General features: G+C 41.2%; 2 protein-coding genes across 4 annotated transcripts; one reads left to right on the top strand and one right to left on the bottom strand.

Moving 5' to 3' along the window:
* Window positions 1-3741: 3741 nt before the first annotated feature.
* LOC306706239 (tubulin beta-2A chain) lies at window positions 3742-8992 on the top strand (the record flags this gene model as incomplete). 2 transcript variants are annotated; one of them, XM_079173231.1, is made up of 4 exons in its annotated part: window positions 3742-3798; window positions 4211-4319; window positions 5612-5722; window positions 7920-8992. In XM_079173231.1, the coding sequence occupies 4 exons, from the start codon at window positions 3742-3744 to the stop codon at window positions 8990-8992; spliced, it is 1350 nt and encodes a 449-aa protein (XP_079029357.1). The 2 variants fall into 2 exon arrangements, with proteins under 2 accessions (XP_079029357.1, XP_079029356.1); XM_079173230.1 differs by having other exon boundaries at window positions 4211-4332; window positions 5616-5722.
* Window positions 8993-11667: 2675 nt separating this feature from the next.
* On the bottom strand, window positions 11668-20918 carry LOC306706275 (desmoglein-2-like protein). Of its 2 annotated transcripts, XM_079173276.1 has the most exons (15): window positions 20666-20918; window positions 19877-19999; window positions 18775-18930; window positions 18545-18686; window positions 18279-18442; window positions 17809-17943; window positions 17526-17711; window positions 17074-17399; window positions 16793-16935; window positions 16485-16706; window positions 15647-15877; window positions 15234-15361; window positions 14782-15111; window positions 14040-14678; window positions 11668-13979 (listed from the first exon to the last, which is right to left on the bottom strand). In XM_079173276.1, the coding sequence occupies exons 1-15, from the start codon at window positions 20717-20719 to the stop codon at window positions 13515-13517; spliced, it is 3444 nt and encodes a 1147-aa protein (XP_079029402.1). In that variant the 5' UTR covers window positions 20720-20918; the 3' UTR covers window positions 11668-13514. The 2 variants fall into 2 exon arrangements, with proteins under 2 accessions (XP_079029402.1, XP_079029401.1); XM_079173275.1 differs by having other exon boundaries at window positions 11668-14678; window positions 20666-20917.
* Window positions 20919-21271: the final 353 nt, after the last annotated feature.

Genomic DNA, 21271 nt, shown 5'->3' with positions numbered 1-21271 from the left:
AAAAGTCATAAAAATCATCATAAGGTATAAAGTATTAAGAAGTCATAAAAAAATCAAGGTAAATTATTAGGAGAAAGTAATGTCAATTAAAATTATGCAAAAGTCATCGAATAGTATTGTATGATGAATTAAGTCACAGTATATCTAGTCATAAAAGTCAGTAAAAAGTCAGTGTAGTATGTTAAAAAAATGTAAAGAATAAAATAGAATAGTATAGTATGCCAAAAAAGGCATAATAAAAATGGTAGCATATATGAAGATAAAAATCTAATTAGTGTATGCCAAACAATGTAGCATGTTTGGCATACATGTAGCATAAAATTTCTTTTTAAAAAGTATAGTATGAAAATATGTCATCCTTTAATAGGTCTATTGTTATTGATATATAGTATCTTTAAAGAAATCATACTTTAGCATGTCAAAAGATTCACATTTTGAAAGAAGTCATGAAACATCAGAGTATGGTGGAGTATGGAATGACAAAAGAAGTCATTGTTGTGTTGTCATATGTTGAAAAAAGTCATGCAAGTCACATAGCTTGTAGAGAAAGGCTATGCAACAGCCATAGTATAGTGTTGTATGTTGAACAAAGTCAAAATATAGTATGTCGAAAAAGTCATTTTATAGTATGTAAAAAGTAGTCATAGCATATTATGTTGAAAAAAGTCAGAGAAAGGTATGTCTAAAAAGTCATATGATAGTATTTCAATAAAAAGTTACAGTATAGTATATAGTATCATCTACAAATGTCCTAAAACATCATAGTATGGTACTTCAAAAGGTTTTAGTATAGTATGACCAAAAAGTCATGAAAAATTAAACACATAGTATGTTAACAGAAGTCAAACATAAGTCATAGTATAATATAACAATAATATATTGTATAATTGTTGTATAATATATATATTATTGCCTATAGTGCTCAAATATGATTTCTTGCTCAGATCTGATTTTGTTTGGCTGCTCACATTATTTTTGAAACATGGCTTGTATCAGATTACAGTGTGAACTGGTCACAGTGCTGAAGTGACCCGCATGTGCACAAGAGCAATAACAAAGACAGGACAGCCAGCGAGCTTTTGTATGGATGTAAACATGGAGGCGCTGAAGCCAATGTTTGCAGTATCAATAATAAATTGATGTCCAGTAGAAGCCAGCAAACTTGTGGAGGAGGAGAGCTACATTTTTTTATTATGGCTTTTTGTGGAGCAATGGCTGCTACTTTTGTCCGGAGGAGTGTGAGCTTGCTGAGTCATAACCAGGAGTGGTGGCGTTGTGACATTTCAAGGACTACTTTTAGCAGTCTAAAGTGTAATGTCATTGGAAAAAAATCTGATTGTGTCTAATTTAGGACTAGATATGAAAGTGGCCCCGAATCAGAATGGAAAAGACCAGATTCCATGTGATCCTGTGCTGTTCACCGTGTTCTAAAGAGAACAGATTTCAGTCACATCTGCACAAAAAAATAAATCGGATTTGGGCCACTTTTGCCTGCAGCCTGAACATTGACAAAGAGAGCCTATGGATTTATGTTTGAGCAGCCAGGGAGAAATACCTTTTATCTCCATTCAAAGCCAACAAACAACAATCTATGGTAAGTTAATTATGTAACTTTAGCTAGCTGGCATGTTTCATTTGTAGCCAATCATGCTCAGCTTTCTCTCGTTATGTTGTCAATTGAAACACACTTATAAAAAGGATTTTGCAGGCAAGTGACAACCGCAAGGGACAAACTGGGTAGTGGCAGATGAATGTGGTTGTAATACAACTGCGACATGATGAGATGTTTTTTTTCTTCCTCGTTAGGTGTACTAGAGATCTCAAGGGGGCGAACGTCCTTGGCTCCATTTTGCCACAACGTTTTAAAGCTGCTGGCACCACTGCAATCTACACCAACCACTGCTTTTCAAGCACTACTGTACAAACACCTTCTGATGCAGACATCTGAAAATAAACCTTATGGTATATCAACTAAGTTATTACTTTCATGCTTTTCTCATAAAATGCACAATTATAATCTAAGAGCTTATCCGCTGTGCTAATTGTTCTATAAATAAACAGTCATGAAGCAGGTTGTCCCACTACTGGTACAAGATCTTATTCGAGATGAGTGGATGTGACTTTGTTTTGATAGTTTTTGTTTGCTTGTTTTTTAGTCTTTGCCATCCGCACACACAGCCAGACCTCTCCGCACAGCTCACACTTGTTTATGTCCACAAACATGGCACGTTGTTGTGTCATGAAGTGCAGAATTATTCCAGTAACCACAATGCTATGATGAAATGGGTTACAGACCAAACAGGGGTTAGTTATCCAATAATGTAACTATTTGATGTGTGTCCACAAATCAAAGGGCACGGGATTCATGTGAGAAGAGAGGGGGGCAACTGCAAGAAACTGTGTGAAAAAGCAGCTGGTCTCTGGAAATGTATCAGAAAACCTCACTCATGGTTTAAACTATTAACAAGCACAGAAGTGAGCATGAGCGTCTCCATTGGCTTGCGCGATAATGCAAGCATGGACTTTAATGAGGACGAGAGCCACAGAGACGAGACGTTCAACTATGGTCAAGAGTAAGAAATGGTAAATGGTAAATGGACTTGCATTTGTATAGCGTCCTCCTAGTCTTCTGACCACTCAAGACTCTTTACCACTACAAGTCAGCATTCGCCCATTCGTCACTGATGGCAGGGGCTAACATGCAAGGTGCAAGCTGCCCATCAGGACTTAATTAACTCCAATGGGAAACATATTGTAAAATGTAATTAAGATTACAATATGTCCCATCAACCCCCCCCCCCCCCCCCCCCCCCCCCCCCCCCCCCCCTTTATGACCCGATGCTGGCGCTATATGAAAAGTTAAGAATCCACCAAAGTTATTACAATTCATAAGCAGAACATGATTATCTGTACAACATTTCATGACAATGCATTTGACAATCGAAACGCCACACTAAAGGGCCCTACCTAAGGTGGCTCCATGCTTTTTACCCAATCTTGAGGACCGGCCTTGTAGAGGGGCGTTGTGTCAGAATGAAGTTTAAATATATTTGATATTTAAGTTGATAATTTGCTAACGTATACGTTATCACAACTGACAATAGTTTGGTTTCTGCGACTCCGACGCCCACAGCTCATCTTTGACCCCAGGGTCCCCCAGCGAGTTAATCCAGCCCTGGCTGGAGCATTTTCTCAACTCATAGGAGCATCTGCATTATTCAAACCACAACATGAAACTATACGTTTTTCATGTTTTTCCAAGTTTTATGGTTGGGGTCAGAATATCAAAAAGAAACAGCAGCCTTTTTTAAATACAGGTAGCTCACAGCTGCTCCTGAGACTTGTCTTCTTAATTCTTAACTAAATCTGCACATGTAGAACTGCAGCATTCAGTATCATGAAGGTTGACATTTCCTAGCAGAGAAAACCACCTCACACCAGCAAAGCATGGCAACATTTCCCCCTGTATGGGACCGGGGTGATGTCAGAGGGGATGATGCAGCATGATCCCCTAGCCCACTGCATCAAACTGGGGCGCTGCTATTGGCTGACCGGGGTATTGAGATGCTGCGCTGTGTGTCGCGTCATCTGACCAGCAGCACGTTTGTCTATCTCGCCGGCTCAACACTCGCCCTGGAAATGAAGCAGTGCAGATTTTGAGAAACGCAGCGGCAAGATACCAAAGACTGGACGCCGGTGAAGTCGAGACAGAACGCACTCTGCCCGCATCCGCATCACACCATGAGGGAAATTGTTCATCTCCAGGCTGGACAGTGTGGAAATCAGATTGGAGCGAAGGTATGAATGTTACAATTCAATTTAGGAAGAGGACTATTCCCGTAATTGTATTTTAATACGGAATGCGCCACTTCTTATTCTTTTAAATAACTGATAGACTCGAGTCAATTAAATAATACGATTGGGGTCTCCTGGGCATATGTATACAACTAAATATGTATACATATATATTTCTTTTGTTAAGTTTGAGATGGGTTATTTATTGTTTATATAGGTGCAGGGTGTGGTTCAGCTGGGCAGTGCAGTGATGTGGCCCCCTTTTTGCTGCGTGTGTCATTTTGTCGCCAAACAAAATGTCGCGCATTTCGTGAAAGGCCAGATGTGCGCACCTGACTCGTGTTCACCCCATGTTATGTCGCTTATTGAGTCCCACAATTGAAGCTCGTATATGATCATGTTTGTCCCGTCTTAGTTCTGGGAGGTGATAAGTGATGAGCATGGCATCGACCCCACCGGTAGTTACCAAGGTGACAGTGACCTGCAGCTGGAGAGGATAAATGTCTACTACAACGAGGCTTCAGGTAAAAAAAAAAAGTGTTACGGTTTGTTTTAAATTAACCAAATGTCTGCATCGGAATAATTTACCACCACGTTAAGCTTTGTTTACATTGCTAATTGTTCTTGCATGACCTTATGCTACACAGACCTCATTTGAATGCCACAGTTTGCACATGTCACTAATTTAGCTGCAAGGGGAAAGTAGGTCCCAGTATCAGTGCAGGGAAAATTAGGACAGTGAATCTGCTAAAATCTCTCTCTCTCTCTCTCTCTCTCTCTCTCTCTCTCTCTCTCTCTCTCTCTCTCTCTCTCTCTCTCTCTCTCTCTCTCTCTCGCTCTCTCGCTCGCTCTCTCTCTCTCTATAGGGAGCACAGGTATCTGCAGTCTCTTTATAGCTGACACCGAGCCCATTGTGCTTCGGTCTCATCTCAGCGTCTGATTCTTTTTTATTTTATATTGAAGGTCGTTCCAAATGCATTGCGTGTCATTCCTCACAGCTGCCGTGCATTTAACAAACAAGTCATGCAGCTCTGTGTCCAGCGATACGGTCTTTGAACTGATGCATGTCAGAGAAGGACACAATCCGTGTGTACACAGAATTGAAATCGCTCATCCGCTTTGCCTAAAGGAACGGCGCATATATATAGGCCTAAACAACACTATTAACGCCGACCACTAATCTATTTCCTAGCAGCGAGCATTATTGATCCTTTGTTTCCATGTTGCATGCTGGCATCAGTGTCACCTACTGGGTCACTACTGAATGTGTATCGACTGAGCATCTCATGAATAAATCTATCCTAAGTTAAGAGAATAGAATGGCAGTAGTGTACAGAGGCAAGCAACATTAAGACTTAACCAGGCAGTATAAGAGAGGAAAAAAAGGTGTGGGTCGAATGCTTTGTTTAAATGCATTCTGCAGAGCTCGCAATTTATAAAGCCCCACTGGTCTAGTATAAGCTGTGCAGCATACTGCAGCAGTTTGCTTAGAAGAAGGGTTACAGACGAAGAAAGAGGAACAAAGTAAGGTGCATGAAAAAAACAATAGAAGGCTCCATTCAGTCTTTAATATCCAGCTTGATGGACGGGCTGTAGCGTCCTTTAAACAAAAGACTGTTTACCTAAACGATTACATTAGCAAACATCATTTAAACCCATTTAAACCCAGTATCCAACAATTTGAAAATAATTTCTTCCGTGGTTGACTACAGATGTTCTGACACCATGTACACTGAGACTGCCGATATCTTACTCCACCCTTCCATCCATTACCTCTCTCTGTCCCTCTATCTTCTCCTCTTTTTTTGGTCCAAAGGCAGCAAATATGTCCCCCGTGCTGTTCTGGTCGACCTGGAGCCAGGAACCATGGATTCGGTACGCTCGGGCCCATTCGGACAACTGTTCAGGCCTGACAACTTTGTCTTTGGTGAGTGGACAATAAATCACACAATGTCACCACTCATCCTGAAGCAACATGCGCATACAGTGTAAGTTGTGTGTCAGCAGCCGCTGTCATATCCTATGGAGCTGTGCTTAGTTTCAACTGAGGGCTTGACAGCACTGCGTATTTCCAGCACAAAGCTTCTGCAGCCTCTCAGCGATGTGCCAGTAGTGTGAGGCATTGTCCATGTGCAGCTGAGTCAGTCTGAGACAGCTCTCGTGGTGACTCAGCGAAAAATAAATCTACAAGGAGGTGATGCTGCAGTGCTGCTCACAAATGAGGATTCATGGGCCAATGAACTCTACAGGATGACTCTCTGTTATAGAATTATCGTTTACCAGGGATTTCATTTACATGTCTCGATTATTAAAGAGCTAAAGAACTAACTACTTTTACTAAAAATTACACATGCTTAATTTTCAGAATTTCTCATTTATAATAAATAACTTAGGGTATTTCAGTGAGAACTTTACAAAGGTTGTCATGAATATGTTGTAACAAATGGCTTCATTAATGGTTAATACATGATTTATGAATGCGTTACAGATCATAATAATTCATTAAAGTGTAACTTCACACCGAGGTCTGAGCCACAGCCCACCCAATGCATATTTTTTTTAAATAAGGCGGATGGGTCAAACAAACACAGGAAGCTGCTGTTTGTGTCCCGTGCAAAACTAATAAGTCTCTAGTCAGTCAAGTTAATGTCGACCAGACTCTCTTTCTTAACCTGACAGAAGTTTATTTTGAAAAGACGCAGTATGTATGTAAGGAGTAGACATATACACACTGTCCCTGACACGTCTAAAAAGTCAGTGGCCCGAAGCCAGAAGCTTCGGGCCACTGACAAGCATTGGTGTTTGACGTGTTAGGAGTGAGATTGTGAGACGCCCAGTTCTGTATGACAAAAGCCTCGATGACAGCTAAAGTAGCTTGGAAAATAGTGATATGACATAGTGCACTGACGAGACAGGTTCCCTCCGCCTCACTCCTCACCGCTGGGAGACCAACGTTACTTGGCCTGGAGGAGTTTGGGTGCCAGTTAAAGAGAGAGACCCTCATGGCTGTAGCCACTCGAATGGTGGTCTTCTCTCCTTCCGGCTGTAGTCACCTAATGGCGGGCAGCCACCAGCCCGCTGTTTCGCTCATTTTCTGTTACCAGTGTAAAGTTAGCATGAAAATATGGTGGAACTAGTAAACTAAAGTTAGCTAGCTAACTAGCAACCCGCTAAACGGGTAGAATTAAACAAATTAATGCTTCATCTACAGTTGTCACAGTTTAGGAAAGCACGTTCCTATCACCAGAGCATCGGTCTAATGTCACCAGATTTTGTAATGTGCTGACAGTTTAATTTCCAATCCACAGAAAAGAGAGAACAGGATTGTGCTGTGCAAGATTAGGGCTGATTTCAAAACGTAGATAGTGTTTCAAGCCATTTTCAACCATGAACTGAGAAAGAAATGTCAAAATTAACATCAGCATTCAGGTGTTTCGCCAAAGTATGGCCATATGTCCCGGGACAGAGGATGTCGCATGTGTACAGATTGTAAAGCCCTCTGAGGCAAATTTGTGATTTGTGATTTTGGGCTGTACAAAATAAATTGAATTAAATTGAATATTCAATTAAATATGAAGTTACCACTCAAAGACAAACATTAGGGTTGCCAGTTTGTTAACCAGCCATAATAGCGGATCTGTCAGGCTCTACCTAGGAACAGTAGTGCTTTGAGCTAAATGCTAACGTCAGCATTGCAACATGCTAACAATAACAATGTTGATGTTTAGTAGATGTTTACCATATTCACCATTTAATTCAGCGTTCTAACCATGTACACTTTACTATAATAATTGGCACTTAATACAAAGTACAGCTGGGGCTGATTAGAATTAATCTTCTAACATGAATGTCCAAAACAAAATTCATGGCAATTCATTCAAAGGTTTTTGAGACATTTCACTCATAAACACAAATGTCAATCTAATGGTGGCATTAGAGGTAAAGTTATGGGATCACCAAATTGATTAGGATCATCCACTCAGGACTATGAATGAACGAAATATTATGGCAACCCATCAATGAAGACATTTGTTACAATACACCCGTAAAGCATGCCTTAGCAGAAAGTGGCACCATTATCTGTCCAACATTATTTGTCTTTCAACATTATATGTATCATACAGGTCAAAGTGGAGCAGGAAATAACTGGGCCAAGGGTCACTACACCGAGGGAGCTGAGCTGGTGGACTCGGTCATGGACGTGGTGAGGAAAGAGTCTGAGAACTGCGACTGCCTCCAGGGCTTTCAGCTCACCCACTCACTGGGGGGAGGCACAGGTTCAGGAATGGGTACACTGCTCATCAGCAAGATCCGCGAGGAGTACCCTGACCGCATCATGAACACCTTCAGTGTCATGCCTTCCCCAAAGGTGTCTGACACTGTGGTGGAGCCTTACAACGCCACTCTCTCTGTGCACCAGCTAGTGGAGAACACAGATGAGACCTTCAGCATTGACAATGAGGCCCTGTACGATATTTGCTTCCGCACCCTGAAGTTGACCACACCTACCTACGGAGACCTCAACCACCTGGTGTCAGCCACCATGAGCGGGGTGACCACCTGTCTCCGCTTCCCTGGCCAACTCAATGCTGACCTCCGTAAGCTGGCTGTCAACATGGTGCCCTTCCCCCGCTTGCATTTCTTCATGCCGGGCTTTGCGCCCCTCACCAGCAGGGGCAGTCAGCAGTATCGCGCCCTCTCCGTGCCAGAGCTCACACAGCAAATGTTCGATGCCAAGAACATGATGGCGGCCTGCGACCCTCGCCACGGACGCTACCTCACCGTGGCAGCCATCTTCCGCGGCCGTATGTCAATGAAGGAAGTGGATGAGCAGATGTTGAACGTACAGAACAAGAACAGCAGCTACTTTGTTGAATGGATTCCCAACAATGTCAAGACCGCCGTTTGCGACATCCCACCCCGTGGCCTCAAAATGTCCGCCACCTTCATTGGCAACAGCACGGCCATCCAGGAGCTGTTCAGAAGGATCTCTGAGCAGTTCACGGCCATGTTCCGCCGAAAGGCCTTCCTCCACTGGTACACGGGCGAGGGAATGGATGAGATGGAGTTCACTGAGGCTGAGAGCAACATGAATGACCTGGTGTCTGAGTATCAGCAGTACCAGGATGCCACTGTTGATGAGATGGGCGAATATGAAGAAGATGAAATAGAGGATGAGGAAGAGGTTCGCCACTGATTGTAGAACACTGACTCGACACTCTGAGTGAAACAGTCCTTCAAACATATTTATTGTTGTAAACATAGCTGTTTAGCTAAGCTTATTTTGCATATAGACATAGCTTATACTGACAAAGATCATGATCATAGGTGCTACAACCTACAAATATGCAAGAATAGTAATTGGCTTTCCAAGTCATGCTTTGCCAGTGTCAAAAATAAGTACAGTCTTGTTCCAAACAAAGTTTTGTAAAATGTTCTACAACATGCATTCACTGTCTCAAGTCTCCAATAAAAGTCCTGTCAATACTTCATGTCATGTTTTGATTTGGTAGTTACACAGGTGTCAAGGTTAATAATATAGTAATAACATAGGTCCTTTAGTTGTGAGGTGTTATATTCTATATGACATGAATGAGAAATCCTTGTGTTAAGGTGAGATGATACCCACAAGCAACACACAACTACTTGCTACCTGTACCTTGATAGCAAGGACTGTACGTGTAGCTAAAGCCTGACATAGCTTATTTCTTTGTGACATAGACCTCCATTATTGTCCAGAAACTGTTATCAACACATCAGTGAAGCGCACAGCTGCACTGGGTGCATTGTTCCTTATTTACAATAAACACGGGCATTGTAGTTTATTTTGAGTCATACACAGTCCTAGTGCAGTACGTACTAAATAGCACAGCTGTTTTAGGAAGATATTTAGCATTTTTTAAAGATTGAGGAATATATTTGTGATCAGTTTTTCAAGATTTACATTTTCAATAGGAAAGAATGGGCTTGGGAGTCAACTGCATCGTAGTTTTTGGTCTTTTCGTGGGATCTGTTGACAGTTCCCAACCTTGTCCTGTAGTGTACTGACTTGTGTAAAAATAACACACATTTAGCTCTTTTATAGCCAAACATACTTTTGACTAATGCAGTACCCTTAAGATGACATATAGCAACATCTGATCAGATACATTTTGCAATATATAGAGTTGAGTAACCACAAGACTTATGACTTGACTTAAAGGAGTCTGTTTGGTTTGAATTTCGTAAAAGTGCGGAAGTCACTGTGAAATTTTGATCTATAGCCTTTTTATGCAGATAGGCTGACGGATTGTGACACGTACGAGCAACCAGGGAGGAGCCCAGCGACAGTAAATAAATAAATCTTGACAGAAGGAACAGACAGATAAGCAATGGCAGAATGTCAAAAGATACATTAATCACTGCCTATCAATGTGAAGCACACCATGATGGCAGCATGATGAAACTTGCTGATATGAGACTCGGGCACAGACTTAAGAGCAGAAATGGTCTGTTATTAGTCTCTTATGGTTTTAAGTTTGAAATATGTTACACTTCTGGCCACACCCCAGTACTGACTGTCAAACCAAGAATTTTCCATTTGAAAGCTGATGAGAAACATCTGCTTTGACATGAGCAAAACCAAGAATAAAACACTCAACCCAGCAGCAATTTTTATCCCTTAGCCAGATGGAAAAATGCAGGCTTTTTGATGTCTTTTGCGGTGAGTTGGAAGTAAATCATTGAAACAAATTATCCCAGAAGAATGACAAGCACACTCTGTGTGTACCCACAAGGATTCCTACTTTAGTGAGAGTACAATTACAAACTACCTCTTTTTACAGTACCTGCTCTGATGAAAGCAGTCCCAATGACACAGATTCACTCCAGCACGTACATTAGAACGGTGTCATTTTTATTACTGCATATTATAAATAAGATGCATTAGCACTACACACACCAAAGTTACGTTTTTTTTTTACATTTTAATGTTGACAGCATGACATGGTTTGACCTGACCTAAGATGGTGGTGGAACATGTTCTTTGACTTTTGTGCATCTTCCTTCAGATTACATAGCAACACTCAGAAGCCTGTGGTATTGACTTCATCCTCGAGTGCAAAAACAATAATTTAAAAAAGATGAGCTGCTTCTCAGCTCTGGTTAGAAAGATGAACACTAAGCTTTTGAGCAGCCACATCTCATTTCACATCACTCTTTACATCTTTACCTGCATGGTAAATGATCTGTACACGACTCCATGAGGCAAACCTGATTTTCTACATTCTCTTCCTTGTTTACGTTGAGCATGTCTGAACCTCACTGAATGAAGCATGTCTCAACTGACAAAGAAATGTGCGGTCGGTTTATAGTTCAGGAATGGATTTGATGTGTTTCACCTGTCAAACTCCACAGTCAGCACTTTTGCATGGTTTCCATATGGGCGTTTGAGAGTTAGCACCAAAACTAATTTTCAATTTTCAAAGACTATTTACAGGAGTACTCTTAAACAATGTTATCGCGGCCTTTACAGAATGTGCTGTAGTTGCAGAACATTTGACAGTGAATGGGTGAAACACTCAGTAAAAGCATAAATAAAAAAAGCATAAATAAAAAAAGCATAAATTTATCACTCTTTTAGAAAGAGTACAACACAGGGTAATGATATATTAGTTTACACCTGATTTGCAGTGCAAATACAAATACAAATACAAATACATAGTGTATTCGAACGATGCCCTTTCTGCTGAAAGCTAGATGACCAAAACATTGCATCAGTTAAAATTGTATCTTTAAACTCAGACACTATGTGGAGTGTCATCCAAACATGTATGGCTTTCCATGCACTCGCTACAATACTTGGAACCAGACAAAAAGCATCAATACAAAAGCTCTTTTCCATTTGATTTTATTACGACAGGAGGTGCGGAACTCTGAAAAATGAAACATCCTCATTATCATATCCAATACGGCTTTAGTGCAGCCCTGTTCTAAAGCAATATACAGTTTACAATATTCATACAGCATATTAGAAACTACAGATGGAAACACAAACCCATCAATAGCAAGTAGAGCAACATCAGAGTCATTCTGCTAAATGTTTTCAGTGCTTGGCAAGCTCGTCCTTGATTACTCTGGTTATCCCCATACCCAATTTATGTTACCTTTACACACGCATACATACACACAAACACACACGGCGAGAGATGGAGAAACACACAATAAAAACAACACATTAAAAGCCTATCTGATAATTATGGCACAATATTTGTAAAAATAGGGTCTCCAGCTATAATGTACATCTCTTTTTTTTTTTTTTTTTACAGAATTGGCACTTAGATCTTATGGAGTTAACACTTGTCTTATTAGAAAATCCCACTTTAGAAACAGACACATGTTCAGTAGAAATAATAAAAAGAATGAGAGTGCAACAATAAAATAGAGCTTTTGTTACTTTAGTTTACCATCTGTGGTGACTATGTTATCTTTTCTTGGTACACTATATCATTCAAACACTTTAGCTTTGGTTATTCATCATATCTACAGTACAAACAGCATTTACATAAGTTCCAAGCAGTAGCCACCTATTTAACATCTCCTGATTAGTTACAGTACAACTAAGTTCAACAATATAAAGGTTGCAGAACGGCTTATGGCACGGCTAAAGCTAGTACTATAGTACTATCAAACACAACCAAAGCCATAGAATCACACCGCGCTATGAACATATAGTAGTCAGAGCACTAAATCTAATGTTCAAAGCCCATACGGATAAATGCAACATTATTGTAGCTACCTCTGCTATAGCCACTTTCAAAATAATTGAATGTGTCAACAACTTACGGTATAATTATAGTCATTTTAACACAACTTTTGTCAAGTGACTAAATATTAGGATTCTATGAGCGCCATGCAATGCCAATGTAGAAGAGCAAAAAGTAAGATTTAAATCCGTACCAATAACATGACTATTTGCCAGGTGCTGGGATATGTTATTTTTTACACCCTTGTGGGACTTTGGGAGTACAATTCGTAAATGTAGGGGCGGGTAAACTTTTTGTTTGCTTTTTCCACTTTCCTGTTGGTTGGGAGATAAGGTCAGAGGTTTTAAGTTTTTGTTTACTCAAGTTCTAGTCATGTTTACTTTAGCTGTTCCCGCCCTGAGACCATTTGAGTTTTGTACCTGAAATAAATACAATGCTTTTAGGGCTGTCATTTGGTGTAGAACTGGTCATTCTTTGGACAAGAGAAAGAGGGAACTCAAGACTTGCGTTTAACAAGATAAATCATGTAATGCCTGTTAAAATCAGTTGCTTTGTCCCAATTCTGTTCTTGACACTAATACTGCGTAGTGTGCACTTTCAACTAATGTTCGTATTAGCAGGTAGCATAGAAGAAAAACATGCACTTTTTGGTATCAACAAATGTCAGAATCATTTTACTAAACAGCATTAGTATGGAAATCCAATGCTTTCTACGGCCACAATAGTCACATAGTCAATACCACGTGTTAACAACTTTAAGCAGGTGTGATATTACTAGATGAGGACATGCAGAATTGCATGTCCTCAATTGGTCCAACAGACTAAACTATCCTTTTACCATTTTTACCAAAATGTATCACAATCTATTGAACATACATGTATTAATATACAGTATTACATTTCATACTGAAATTGATTTCAGATTATATTAAAACAAGTGTGAGATTAGTGAATATGCCAAACAAAAGGGCTGCTTTACGCTCTTGTACTGGATTCAATATTTCTCTCAGTGACTGAGACCTTCTTACGTTGCACAACAACTCTCTGGCTTCCTTTCAATTTGGGTGTGGCTTTCAGAGCAAATTCCTCATTTGAACCTGAAGAACCGTGGGAAGCCAGTGAAAAACTCTGAGTTTGAAGCTGAATACCTTGACCTCTGATCTCTGAACCCTGCTCTGCAGACCCATGTCCTCTCTTTCCACCTGAGGAGCCATTCTCCACCAACAACACCTGCCTGGACAGGGTCCCTTGTGAAAAGCCTTGTGCTACCTGCCCCGTCACTCCACCCATTCCTACTTGCCTATCTACAAGGACCACACCCTGACTACCCTGCAGGCCACCAACCTGCACCAGCCCCTGAGTTCCTTGCAGGCCACCAACCTGCACCAGACCCTGACCACCAACCTGCACCAGACCCTGACCACCTTGCAGGCCACCAACCTGCACCAGCCCCTGACCACCTTGCAGGCCACCAACCTGCACCAGACCCTGACCACCAACCTGCACCAGACCCTGACTACCTTGCAGGCCACCAACCTGCACCAACCCCTGACTTAGCCCAACTTGACCTACTGCCTGCTGGGTCCCCCCTGCCACAAGCACCATTTGGGGATTGGGCTCGACTACATACATGGGAGTGGCAGCATAGTACATAGTGGGCTGCTGTATGAGCATCGTCGGACTGGGAATCACAATGTTGTCTTGGACATGCATTGTGGCAGCAGTGGCTGAACCCTGGGCTCTCTCAGTGATTCTCTCCTCCTGCACAACGGTGGAGGATCCAGACGCTACATTGGAGGTGTTGAGGGTGTTGATGTTCATGTGGTCCCTGTCCCTGGTGGTCTCCGTGTGAGTATTGACATGTGTGTGGGTGGACATGGAGGGCCAGACAGGAGACACTGGTCTGGGTGGAGAGAATGAAACCCGTGCATCCACGGATTCTGACACCAAGGTTGACCCCTGACAGATCGCAGCCAGAGTTTTGAATTTAGGCCCAAGATCATCGAGGAAGGCAAGGTCATTATCATTTTCAAGAAGGCTGCAGCAACCTACAGAACCTGCCAGGGACTCCTGACCTTCATAGTCATAGACCAGAAAACTGTCCTTCTGCTGAGATAGGTGAGCAGCATGGTTGGATTTCTGCAAATAAATAGAACCAGAATGTATTTTTGTTATAAAAAACAACTTAAAAATTCAAAATGTTTGTTAAAAACCATTGGACCTGGGTGTTTTATGTACTCACACTTGAATAATACTCCTCCAGGAACTCATCAGATAGAGCCATCCCATCAAACGCCCCAGCCCTGTATTGGGAGAAGCGTCGTCCTTGTCCTGTCCTCATCCCAGCATCCACGTAGTCCATCCCCACCTGCCCACTGGAATGGTGATATTGGTTGTACAGGTCCATGTTCTCGGCTGTCAAGATGGAATTGTTTAGGGCACCGCCTCCACCTGCTGCGCCTCCTACTTCAATCAGTCGTCCTAGGTACCCATTTCCCTCATAGGTGTTGATGTTCCTGGCATTTACTGTGCCATGATCAACTTCCACTGGCGCATGTAGAAGAGGAACTTCCTGCGACAAAAATGTGAGATCCCCGTCAGAGAAGCAGCATTTTAGGCTAATTTGTTTGACAAATGTTTTTAAAACTAAATATATCCAAACATTGTACAAGTGTTGTACACTAATCAAAGTACCCTGTCTTCTCCCTGTCCCTCGGTGTGATATGAGATGAGCTGTTGTTTTGTATCAAATGGAATGGCCTTGAAATCTCCAATAGCTGCTGCACCTCCACACAGGCAGAACAGCAGCAGCAGGGGCAGCACTGAAAAACAGGGTCAGGTCAAATAAAGTCAAACCATTAATCATGAAGTACTTTAATTAACAAGAGGGCTCAAACTCATGGGAAGACATAAAATATAATCGTGTAATAATCCATGCATGAGTCATGAACTGCCTCTTTCAAAAACTGTAGGTGATTGGTACTTTCTTTTAATTACTCCCAGCACGCTACAACATGTCTGGTTAGGCAGCCTTGTAGGGGAAAGTTGATAATTCTTATAAACGAACCAACCCGTCGGAGAAATCAAATAGGTAGTACTCTACTCACACAGCAGAAGCAGCAGTCCCAGGAGCAGAAGCAGGATACCTGAAGCTCCAAAAGCTGCAGTCTTTGTAGTGCGTGACCTACAGCTTTTAGTGCTGGCATCGCAATTACACACAATTACGTCCATCATCTGGACATCAGCACACGATTTCCCCTGCTGGTCTCTGACCTCCACTGCCACTTTGTACGTGCCTGGCCACAAGTTGGCTTGGTGTCGCAGAATGGCTGTGGTGTCTAAAGAAAGATGAGAGGCACATTTTAAAAAAGGGGTTGCACAATTTTATGAAGAAGTTTGTTTGTTTGTGTCTTACTATACATGGTGAAGCTTAATTTCTCGAAACAGAAATGATTAAACCAAGAACGACCTCTTTCACAACAAACATGTACTTCTCATGGCAGAAAAAGCACAGATAAGGCTGCAAAAATGAACAGTTTCATTTTTATTTTAGTGTCTCAGTAATCCATGCCAGTGATAAAATGTGCACAATAGCAGTGCCCTGAAACTAATGCACCTATGTGGACTGCAGTAAAAAAGAAAGTGCTTTACAATTATTTTTGCAATTATTATGTGAGCAAACCACCCCTGGCTAGGTGATTTTGGATAATGAATTTGTGGCAACATGTTTGTTTGTGTTATTCACACAAAGTTGTACCACCTGACGCCAATGAAATGACAAATAAAAAAACTATACAGCACTGAAATGATCACAATCTGCTTGCAAGTCTTACTGGATTTGTCTTAAAAATGCTCTTTAATGTAATCCTTGAAGAGTACTTAGGCTGAAAGCCCACATAAACGCTGATTTGCAGGAAATTCGCCAAGGCGTAATTGTAATCTTACCATTAAGTTGCTCCACTGTCCATTTCTCCTTTTTGCTCCCCTGAATCACATTGAACTCAAATGGTGTAGAATTAGGGAACTCGTCTTCGTCTACGGCTGTGGCGTAGACCACGTTATCCTCGAGGCACATGGTCTGACTAGTAGCGGTCAGTGTCGGACAGTGGTCATTAAAGTCCTCCACCTGGATGGCTATGGTCCCTGTGGCAGTTTTTCCGGGAGTCTCTGAAAGCCAATCGAAAGAGAGATTAATGTTTAACCTCCACCGTATCTGTCCACTGGATCAGAATGATCATCTTTACAGAACTCACCGTTGGAGATGCAGATAATTTGGGCATAATATGTTCCATTGATCAAGAACAAGGACTCTCTGTCAGGCAGTTTATTCAGCTTGATGTCAGCTGTCTTTTCATCAATAATCAACCAGTTGTCATCATCTTTGATTTTAGCATACCTATAAATATGAAAATACATACACGTGAGGACAACAAAAAACAACAAGCTATTCATGTACAATACATCGATTGAAAGCCGCAAAGAGAGCCATCTATACAACTGCTCTTTAGTGACATCTATCACTATGTGGCCCTACCTTACGTCGGTGGCTGTCATTAGTGTGTCACTGTCAATGGCAGCGTAGTTGCCGATTACTTTTTGGATGGACACGGTAGAGTGGTCCTCAGAGAGAGTCACCACTTTGACACCTGGTTGGAATCGGGGGCCTTCCTTCTGATTGATCACATTGACATTGACACTGTAGGCTTTTTGGGTTGTTGTCCCCCCCGCCCCTGCCCCCCCTGCCCCCCCTGCCCCCGTTGCCCCCCCTGCCCCCGTTGCCGTGCTGCCAAAACTGTATGCTGCTTTGTTGGATACAGCCACTTGCAAGTTGACCAACTTTTGTTCCTCATAGTCCAAGGCCTGCAGATTCAAGGATAACACACAGGATATGCCGTTCACATTAGCCTTCGTAGTGATGTTTACTCTGCTCGTTGAATCACACGGTTTACAATTTCAGTCTGTCAAAATGTAACTACACTCTTTTACCTTGTGAATCATGATAATTCCTTCATTGGTCTGAGAATCAGTAACGATGTGGAAATAGCCAGCCTCATTCCCCGAGATAATTTGGTACACAGCCTGCCAGTTCTCAGTGTGAATCAGATCCCTGTCAATGGCTTGGATCCTCATCACTTCCACATTGACAGTGTTCTCCTGCACACTCCCTTCATACTGCAGATAAAACACACAGTTGCTTTAGCACAGCATTATTATGAAAGACAATTTAAAAAAAGGAAAGTGTTGGTTGTGGTAATTGTGTCACACCTACCGATTCTTTCTCCAGGGTGGGAATATTGTCATTTATGTCCAGAATTTTTATCGCAATTTCTCCGGTTCCTGTGTTTCCTCCACTTTGTCCATTCAAGTCTGAGGCTTGTATAGTCAACGTATATGTATCCTGGCTCTAAAGAATAGATACGATATACAATGCACTGATTAACACATTCTAGTTTTTAAGTTTCCAGCAAAACCTGTTGACTCATATGTGAATGATTGTGTCTTAATATTTGGTTAAAAATGACTAGGAAATGCACAAAATGCCTCTATCTCATTGACTGTGACTCAACAGGTAACAGGGAACTATGTTTTTGATGGAAAACAGCGTCTTTACACAGTGTGATGTTTCTAAATGGACTCACCACTGTGTGATACTGATCCGACTACTGTGCTACACGTTAGGAAACCTTCCAAATAATTGGTTGCACAAGAGAAGAATTTCCGGTCAGTTAAGTGCCTCACCTCCCTATCGAGGGTGTTCTGTCGAACCTGGACCTCGCCAGTCTGAGAGTTGATGAAGAACATCCCGGCTGTGTTACTCTGCTCCACAATGCTGTAGTACATCTTGGAGTGTATTGTGTTCGCTTCATCATCATCAGTAGCTATAACTCTCATCACAACAGTACCTAGGAACCACCAAAAGGAATTGAATAATAGATCAGTTTATTGAGTACAGGTAAAAAAAATAACTTAGCCTTCACAATTGTGTTGTAGATGTCTTGAAATACCTGCTGCACTTGATTCATTGACGAATCCAACTTGCTGTACTTTAATGACTGGTGGGCAGTCATTCACATCCAAAACTTTGATGACAAGTTCGATATCCTTTTCAGCTTTGGTCCCGTCGGTGAACTTTGCAATACCTATTAACTACAAAAAGAGATGTCAGAACAACTTCACCATCCTCTCCCTGTGCAACTTAAGGGCTTGACTCTAATGAATGTTTTAGTGCCCTTACGTTATAGGAAGGGATCTTCTCTCGGTCCAGAATGGAATAGATTTTCACAAAGCCAGTATTTTCGTCGATACGAAATATATCTTGAGGGGACTGGTCAACACCAGGCCCTGACAGATAATACAATATCTTTGTATAGTTGGCCTTATCAGAGTGAATCTGAAAAATAAATACACACACTGAAAATGAATCCACTTGATCTGGAAATCGAACATCTTCCAATTACAAGGAGAAGTGTAACGATTTACTGCACGATTTTAATACATACATTTTTTTTTTTTAAACTGTATTCTATGAGGCATTCAGTTCATGTGAATGCAAGCATGTACCATGATAAGCAGTGGTGGAAAGTAACTAAATACATTTACTCAAGTACTGTACTTGACAGTGTACCTCTACCTCACTATATTTCAGAGGAAAATGGTTAACATTTCACCTAACTCCATTTATTCAATCACAAATTACTTTAAGTTAACATTTTACATATAAAACATATGATCTGTTTATAACATATGATCTATTGTTACAGATTAAACTTTAAATCAAATTGAAAATAATATTATACTGTTACACTGACAGGAGCCCCTCTTCATTGACTACTAATCATTTTGATACTTCTGTGCTTTTACTTAAAGGAAATTCTGGATGCAGGACTTTAACTTGTAATGAAGTATTTGTATACTGTGATACTGTGACTTTCATAATATGGCATCCAAACAGGTTTATTTTCTCTGATGACAACAACCACAAAAACTAGCTCATTAAATTACATGATGATTGTACAAGATCTAGTTGAGATGGGAAACTAAATTCGCAGACAGGTGAGTGTCTGTCTAGAGATCAGACAATGACACATTCATTGTCACATTGTGTGCCTGAACTGACTCGTTATAAACAGCCTGGGGAGCTGATCTTCCACAAACACGGTAATAAAAACAGTGAGGTGCTGCATTTTATGTGACAAAGGAGTGACTTATCATTGTAAGAAAGGGAACACTGATGTACCTACAATTAATATCAACATGGCTGCCAAAACATTTCAATGAAGAGTTAGGATATTCTGTATTAACAGGATTCTTTAGAAAGAAAGAAAACAAGTACACACTTTGGCAATATACTCCAAACCGGTGTAATCATTGTTCTCAAACAGCTGTCTGGGAGCTACGATCCATTCTCTTTTCTGTCTCCGTAACACTGGCCCTTTTCCTTCTGCCACAACAGGAACAAGCTGCAGGTAAACAGTCAGGGAGGAAAAAACGTGATCATCACTATTAATGAGTAATAGCTTCATTCATCACAACACAAGGCCCGTTATTGTTGCTCCTGGCTCTTAAACATCTTTACATATTTTTTTTAAAAAAGAGCTTAGTAAATGTGTGCACACAGCAAATGGATATTTATTGTCAATAAACTATGACCTATACAACATATAAATAAACGTGAAGACCGTCACCCTCTCTTTTACTTTGCAAAGTCTACTTAACTTCACACAACATAACTGAACCCTGTTCACCGTAGTTACAAGGCTTACCATCTCCCCTCATTTGACGTGAAATATTCATCAGGGGAAATCGACATGTGATACGTATGTATGACTTATTTATGACTTTAGTATTAAAGGAGATAGAAAGCTGTTTTTACAGGAGAGGAAATAAAAAAAGAGCCGTTCCGTGACAACATAGTACACTTTATATAGACTGCGCTTTTATTGTTGCTTTCGCATCTTTGGCCGCAAACCCGATTATTTTGTACTTAAAACTACACCCACACTAATGAATCCGGTGAGTTTCGAGCGCCACCAGAGAGAAAAGCCACACCTGTGTTAGAGCCGTTGTCCTAGCCACGGTACCGGCCATGTAACAATGTGAAGCGGCATAATAGACCGTTTACTCACAGTTAAGAAGATCGCCAGCAGAATAAAAGGGCTGCATTCCACCAGTGGAGCCATCGGCTTGAACAAAAAAAAACAACAACAACAAAATAAACTTTGTGAAATCCTCCTCTTGATATAAAAATCGCGAGAAATTGACTCCGTCTGCAGTCCGGCGCTGGTTTCGTGCAGACTTTGACCCTTCGGGGGGGAGGAGGAAGAACTTTTACAGCGATAGGCGGTTCCTCTCTCTCTCTCTCTCCGTCTGATCGCTCACCCGCTGCTGCTGATAACAGGCGGAGAAAGAAGGGCGTCATGTCCTTTATGTGCAACAATATTTGTGTGCAGCCTATTGTCTTTGGTAGGAAGCAAGAAAAAAAAAAAGTAACCTGGAGTGAGAGGAAATCACTCCAGAATAGGCAACATGTGTCCAAACCAGACGAACATGCTTTTTTATTATGAATCATCCCTTTTATTTAGGATAAAAAACAATGCGGCACAATATATTTACGTCTTGACTTTGCAGAATGTGAACAAGTCTGCTTTTTAATTATGATTCTGATATTCAGTTAAAGTGTTTTTTTTTTTTTTTTTTAGTATTGGAGTATTGGAGTCCTTTTAGGGCCAACT

This window comes from Pholis gunnellus (assembly GCF_910591455.1).
Source record: "Pholis gunnellus genome assembly, chromosome: 14".
Classification (NCBI taxonomy): Eukaryota; Metazoa; Chordata; class Actinopteri; order Perciformes; family Pholidae; genus Pholis; species Pholis gunnellus.
Note: the sequence above shows the minus strand (reverse complement) of the source record. Positions and strands in the feature narration are given on the sequence as shown.

Bases quoted from the DNA above. Each gene is read 5' to 3' on its own strand.
- LOC306706275 (XM_079173275.1), bottom strand. From the start codon at position 20,719: ATGGCTCCACTGGTGGAATGCAGCCCTTTTATTCTGCTGGCGATCTTC. The intron at 17,944-18,278 runs GTGAGGCACTTA...TCTATTCTTTAG, and splicing joins AGAACACCCTCGATAGGGAG to AGCCAGGATACATATACGTT. The intron at 15,878-16,484 runs GTAAGATTACAA...ATCTTTCTTTAG, and splicing joins GACAGTGGAGCAACTTAATG to ACACCACAGCCATTCTGCGA.